The sequence below is a fragment of the Mesitornis unicolor genome, unplaced genomic scaffold (assembly GCF_000695765.1).
Source record: "Mesitornis unicolor isolate BGI_N332 unplaced genomic scaffold, ASM69576v1 scaffold49879, whole genome shotgun sequence".
NCBI classification, from domain to species: Eukaryota; Metazoa; Chordata; class Aves; order Mesitornithiformes; family Mesitornithidae; genus Mesitornis; species Mesitornis unicolor.
In genome coordinates, this window is record NW_010210300.1 from 3442 (window position 1) to 10292 (window position 6851).

Sequence of the window (6851 nt, forward strand, 5' to 3'; positions counted from 1 at the left end):
GCTAGGGAGCTGCGAGTGGAGAGCAGAGAAAGGAGTGTGGATTTATCTCTATGCTCCAAATACCAGCAGAGCCAGAGATTCAGCCTTGGAAGATGCTCACTTGCATTTAAGAAGTGCTCTCAGAAGAAAACATCCTTCTATCTGGTAATTTTTAATTTCCATTTCTGATTCTTAGCCTAACCCTCATATCATCCAACTGCCATGCCTTATGGCATCAAAAGAGCAGAGAAAGGAGTGTGGATTTATCTCTATGCTCCAAATACCAGCAGAGCCAGAGATTCAGCCTTGGAAGATGCTCACTTGCATTTAAGAAGTGCTCTCAGAAGAAAACATCCTTCTATCTGGTAATTTTTAATTTCCATTTCTGATTCTTAGCCTAACCCTCATATCATCCAACTGCCATGCCTTATGGCATCAAACATTGGTAGGATGAAACTGAATTTTTTTAGGAAACAAAAACTTTTTTTAATGGAAATTTGAAAGAAATTCCTGGCATGACTCCTTTGCAGCATTAGAGAAATAGTGTTTGAACAAGCCATGTGTAAGCGTGTACTCAGTACCAAAAAGCTTGCCCCCTTTAAGTTCAGCCCTCTTAACGTGCTCCTCAGTCCCCCGTGCTGGGAACACAGCATTTTGGCCCCCAGGCAGGCTTTGGGCTCCCGGCAGGCCTGAGCTGCTCACCCGGCATTCTGCAGGTGCAGATTCAGTGCCCACTGTGTGGGAACCAGGAAGATGTAATCAGTGATCAGGTCCACCACTGTCTTCTTTATGACTTCCTGGTCTGGGTTGTCACCCCATGCTTGTGTGTAGATGTTGTATGTCGCATTGGCTCCACGCTCGCCCCTATCCACAGTAAGTCCTTTGATCAAATTATAGACCTCTTCCCTGAAAAGACAAGTAGTAACAACTAATTACGACCAGCAGCTTCAAGTGCAGCAGGGCTCATGGAAATTGATCCCAGCTCCTGTTGGTGTTCACATCCCACCCTGTGGTTAGCAACAGTTTGGTGGAGTAAAAATTATTTAATTCCAGCTCTTAGATAGCAGGCATGTGCTTCCCAGCTGTCTCAGCAGAACAGCTTGGGTCCAAATTGTCCACAAGTTCCTTTCATCCCCAAAAAGGAGCCTTAGAGGGCAGGTGCCCACCCTGTCTGACATGCACCTCCTCTGGAGAGAGAGCACCAGGGCTGCCAAGCCCATCACTGGTGCTGCATTCAGGAGCACCTTAAAGGTACACAGGGAGGCTTCCCCACCTGCTGGTCCTTTCTCTGGAAGGCTCTGGACTTGGCAACATATGCCCTAGGCATCCTGGCTTGGAGTGACATCCTGTTTTGAAGGTAGTGTCCTGTCCACTCAGGTCTAAGTCCTTGGAGTTTGGGGGCTATGTTAAGGATAAAGTTCCTCCTGTTTAAGGGTTTTAAGAGTACTCTTCACTTACGGACTGACTTTCACAAATGGGCGGTTGATAGCAGGTAAATCAATGCCAGCAAAGATGTGGCCATCCATGTTATTGACCCCAGCGATGTAGTCAATGTCAGCAGCGTTGGCAAAGAGCTTATCTGGTGTGTCTGGGAGGAAGTCTCCATCGATGACAGGAGTGAGGGCAAGTGTGTGAACCAGGGGAGCTGCAGCAGAGACAAAACCAGAGTCTCTTAGGTTTGAGAAACCTAACTGAGAAAAGACAGAAGTGTGGCCTGGCATATCCCATGACTCAAGGAACTGTAGAAAGAATAGGCTGGGGCGAATAAGGGCTTTGGCAGTGACATCGGCATGGGCACAATTTCACCCAGGAGCAGGGTGACCACAGGATCATGTTCAGTAAACCTCATGCCTGTAGGTGGGGGAGAAGAACAAGAGATCTGCCAGCCAAGTACCAGCAGGTAACATCAACAATTCCTCTCCTCCTTCCCCCAGCCCCTTCCCAAAAAGCCCAGCCAAAGTTAGGGAAGAGCAGAACTTCTCCCCACCCCATCTTGCTGCATTCACTCATCGCCAGGACAGCCAGCTCTGGCCAGTGCAGCTGCACAGCGGTGGCTTGGCCACTCTCTGTCTTGAGCAAGGCAAAAGACTGGGGCTATTTATTAGGAGCTTGAGGAAAGCAAGTGGAGAAGAGTCTTCTTGGGAAAGAAATTCTCACAGACAGCAAAACCAGAAGCGTTCCCTACCTGGTGTGAGAGTCCTACACTACACCCAGAAACTCAAATGAAAATAGCAAGGTTGTGGTCAATTATGTGGTTTTTTTTTTCTTTTTTGGTTGTAAGCTGTATTCTGGAATTGCTCTTGCTGCTTTCACAAGACAGAAAGCCCAAACAGTTGCTTTGGATAATTCCTCTGCCACCACTGTCCTCACACAATGAACACCATTCATTCAGCAAGATGTGCCCCTGTCTGCTGAAGGGCAACTGTGAGATTTGTCATTATTGTCCCCTTTCTGAAGGACACAAGCACAGCTTCAACACTCCTGGCAATCGCCCCAGTGTCCCATCAAAAGCATGATGAACCCTGGCTGCGTAGAGGATCACAGCATGGGCCAGGGGACTTACAAGGCAGGTTGGTCAGGTGCAGGTGGTAGGCCAGCGTCACAGCTTTGGGGTCAGAGACACGCAGGCAGTTGGCCAAGGAAGTGGTGTTGTCTGTAGGGCAGCCCACATTCTCTCCAATCTGCAGGACAAGAGAGAGAAACCTCCCAGCATTACCTTCTGAAGCCAGGCTTCATTACCAGCTTCACAGAGGCAGAGGAGAGGTTGGTTTTACTCTCAAAGCAGCGTGTTTCCAAAGCTCTGTTTGGCAGCATGTCTCCTGCCAAATCCCTTGTTAGTGGTGCTCTTCTCTAGAGTTTTTCCATTCCCTTGGCAAGACTTGCACATTACCTTTTTAGCCCAGGCAAGTGGGTCCTTCTGGATGGCCCAGCTGCAGAGACCGACGCCACTCTGGCTGATGGCTCTCTTGAACAGGCCCTTGTTCTTTGGGGTCAATGTCTGTGGTGCAAAATAGAAACAAGAGGGTTTTAGGTACAAAATCCTGAAGAGACCATTGCCTGCCAGACCCATCTGATCCCCTCAGAGCTTGTGTACCAGGCTGAGGGAAGCTGCCAGCTCCTGTGCTATTTAACAGTCTCAGCAAAGTTAAAAGGTGATATGGTGAGGAGCAGACTAAGGGCAAATGGCAAGTAAATACTATTTCACCAGAGGTCCCTAAAGTGAGGACACATGCCTGCAGCAGTGGGACTGAACAAACTGGGGAAGAAGGAGCAGCTACAAAGAAAGAGGCTGAGCATTGCTGTCCCCGGGCAGGAGAGGATGTTAATCAGGTGGCATACACGGAGAAAAGCGGCAGAGTGCCAAGGAGACCATCTCTCCCATTTACAGAGAAGAGAAGAGAATTGGCTCTGGTGGGGTCTGACAAGGACAACACACCTGCAGGGAGACACTGACAGCACCAGCTGATTCCCCAAAGATGGTGATGTTTTCTGGGTCACCTCCAAAGACCTTGATATTCCTCTTCACCCAGGCAATAGCCATCCTCTGGTCCTTCAGCCCGTAGTTCCCTGAGCAACAGAGAGCACCCACCATTGAGCAAGGGCACAGCAAAGCTGATAAGCTGAGGGCTCATGACAGGGTCCTCTGAAGAGGGAGCAGCTACGGTACCTGGCATGTTTTCATCTCCAGTGCTCAGGAAGCCCAGAGGCCCCAGGCGATAGTTGACAGTCACCACAATCACGTTGCCCCGCACGGCGATCTCCTCGCCATCATAGAGGTAGTTACTGAGGAAGTTGGCTCCCTGACTCCCTCCTACAAGGAAGGCGCCGCCGTAGATCCAGACCATCACTGGCATGTTGGTAGAGACTGGGAGATGAGGAAGAAAAGCAGTGTGAGCCACAAGAAGAAGGTGCTGCCCATCCATTCCCATACCCACCCACTGAGCACTGCTCCACCTGGCCATGAACAGACATGATGGTTTGCTATAGTCTACAGCCAAGAAAGTCCCTCCTCTGCAGAAGAGACTGAAACCCCCAACAGGCTGCAGCTGAGGGACATTAGTTGACATGGCTCCCACCTTCCTCTCTGAAAATCAGTGCTCCTGCAGTTGCCCACTACAGGAACATAGCTGCTGAGAGATGCTCTAGAGCAGTTTGTCCACAAAAGGCAACTGAGCACATCCTTCCCAGGTCTCTGCCAAGCACATACTCTGTCTCCTCCCTTGAGGGATCCAGATGTTCAGATAGAGACAGTCCTCGCTCCCACGGACATCAGTTTGTGTAAGCGTCATCTGCATGCAGCGATTTTTGAATTCTTTTGCCTTCAATGTTCCTGAAAGGAGAGAGGAAAGACAGCAAATCAGTTAGAGTCATCAGCTTCATCCTTTGGTTGCAAGCTGTCTGTCCATCTATCCTTGAACGCAGAGGCAGCAAAGCCACCCAAGCCACTCTGAGGGGCCTGAGGGACAAGTGACAAAGTGGGACCCTTTTCAATGGGAGATAGCTCTGGACAGCTGAGGCATGGGGTAGGGAGATACTTCAGATTTCTTACTTCATGTGGTTATTTGAGTTGCTTGGGAACATTTAGACACAGACTGTCATACCCACCATGAGACTAAGAGCTTTTTCTTGGCACTGCTTATTAGATGAAAGCAAGCAACAGCATCTTTGGCTTGACAGACTAAAGAGAGAGAATTGAAAATAAACCCCCAAACCAAAGCTATTCAAAACCAGGATCTTACCTTCCCAGCCAGGATGAGGTTGGGGGTCTTCCAAAGTCCTTGGAGGGGCAGCAAAGGGGATTCCTCTGAAGATGTCGATGTATTCCCCAAAGAGTCCCAGTTTTTTATTCTCGCCTTCCACAAAGCCTCCCTCGGTGTACACCACACCCAGCTACACGTGGCACCATTAAGAAGAGAAAAATCCATTTCACAGTCCTTCATGCCTCTGGCTTCCTGTGTTCCAAGCACCCACACCTCCCCCAGATGGACCCACTCACAGCCCACCTTCCCCAGCAATTCTCCTGCACTCCCAAAGATAAATGGCAGAAGGTGAGGACCTTCAGCCTTAAGCTGTAAACCAGGCTAGACCTGACACAGCACCGTGCAGGAACTTTTGGAAAAACGTTGGTGAGAGCCTTTGCCTTGTTCAGGGCAGGAAAACTCCATGCCTTGGCTATCATGGTCTGCAGGCCCTCTTTCATTGGCTCCAGACCAGAGTTTGCTCATTGAGGCAGGAACAAGCAAAATGTTATGCAAAGTGCTTCTGTACTTACGGTTGCAGCCCATGCTACCCCGAGGTAGGAGCACAAGGCAAAGCAGAGGATCTCCCAGCGAGCCATGGTGTGTGCACACCTAAGGAGCTGGTCCCCAGGTGGTGGCTTACATATATATATATAGCGAGGAGTGCAGCTGTGTGTCAATGCCATGACCCAGTTTTGGCTCTAATGTAAACCAGGGGAGCCTCCACACGCTTGTCCTTCAGTAGGCTGAGGTCACGCCATGGCTGAGGTAGACTGGTGTCACTGTGTGAGAGCCCTGCAGATGTTGCTGCTGTAGGCTGGAGGCCAAATCTAAGGAAATATCTCAGTCTAACAAAATTCCAGAGAACATAAAAAATGCTGAAGCCTTAAGAAACCTCACACAAGTGCAGGAGGCTGAAATCTTATTAAACTCTGCATTAGAGCATGTTATCAGCCACTAATGAGAACCCTTGCACTTGTAACAAATACACAAGACTATGAAAATGCTAACAGATCCTTAATTTCTGTGGCTGGGTGGTGTGCTGAGTTTAGCAAGGTGGGGAGAGGAGACCTATCAGCTCAATAAAATCTTTTAACCTGGAAAGAGGGAGATGTGATCTGATGGTAAGGATTGGATTCCAGCTCTGTCATGGACTTATTAGATGGCCTCAGAAAGTCCTTTCCCTCAACTTGCCCTCTGCAAAATCATGGCAGGGAAACCCTATGTCCCAAGATCTGACCTAGCATCAAGACAAGATGTAGAGAACCAGGAACACTCAGCTGATGCTCCCTTGCACTGCCTCCTAGCAGCCTCGGACAGGCACAAGGGCAGGTTTACCATGTAATAAGCCAAACACAGCAACAGGAGTTTCAGCATATCCAGGTGGGCACTGACATTGGCTTTTCCTGCATTCCAAGACCAGACAGAATGGACTTCAAAGAGCTAAAAATAATACAGAAACAACCATGTCCCTGAACACAACAGTCTCAGTGGCATCTACTGAGACTCGTTATAGCAGTCAGACTTTGGATTTGCCCATCATTATCCTCAGAAAAACAATGTCCATCCAGCAGCCGGCCCACTCTCCAAAAGAGCTGCAGAGCTCTGCAGAAGGCACATTGCACAGTTAATTTTCAGAACATGGGCAACTCTAAGGAAGAAAATTTCACAGCCCTCAGTGGAATTTCAGATATGTGCCACTCACTCACTTTCCTGACGTGACATTCTCATGCCTTGTCAAATTTTTACCCCATCCATCATTTCAAGGGAGCTGCAGCTGTTCAGGACACCATTTATTCCTGTATCCCTGGCAGAATATGCCCATACAGCCCTTCTCATTTGATAGATTAGAGGACAAAAAAAAGCAACTGTGTTTGGCAAAGGGCACAAAGGGCAGCTGATAGCAAACTAGAGTGAAATCCAAAGACCTCGATTCAGGCTCTTGGCCTAATTACACAGGCCTGTATCTTAGTTGTTAACAAGGTTAAACTGGAAACACAATCACAAAGCCTTCAGAGAAGTCAGCAGTAGTTATAACCACGTTTTTTGGTGAGGTCTCCATGCCACAGTAGAGTGCTCAGCCCAGCTCAGGAATAGCGCATGTACCTTTCTCAGCTCTTCCTCCAACTTTTT

General features: G+C 48.7%; 1 protein-coding gene across 1 annotated transcript in view; it reads right to left on the reverse strand.

Moving 5' to 3' along the window:
* Window positions 1-5317, reverse strand: part of CEL (carboxyl ester lipase) — a 6476-nt gene extending 1159 nt beyond the window's left edge. The window contains exons 1-10 of the mRNA XM_010193135.1: window positions 5252-5317; window positions 4719-4869; window positions 4187-4309; window positions 3647-3844; window positions 3416-3546; window positions 2870-2977; window positions 2543-2660; window positions 1438-1624; window positions 682-885; window position 1 (exon numbers count right to left, since the gene is read on the reverse strand). The exon at window position 1 is cut by the window's left edge and continues 209 nt beyond it. Coding sequence (XP_010191437.1) covers window position 1; window positions 682-885; window positions 1438-1624; window positions 2543-2660; window positions 2870-2977; window positions 3416-3546; window positions 3647-3844; window positions 4187-4309; window positions 4719-4869; window positions 5252-5317 — 1287 coding nt within the window. The remainder of the gene's footprint in view (window positions 2-681; window positions 886-1437; window positions 1625-2542; window positions 2661-2869; window positions 2978-3415; window positions 3547-3646; window positions 3845-4186; window positions 4310-4718; window positions 4870-5251) is intronic.
* Between the last annotated feature and the right edge of the window lie 1534 nt (window positions 5318-6851).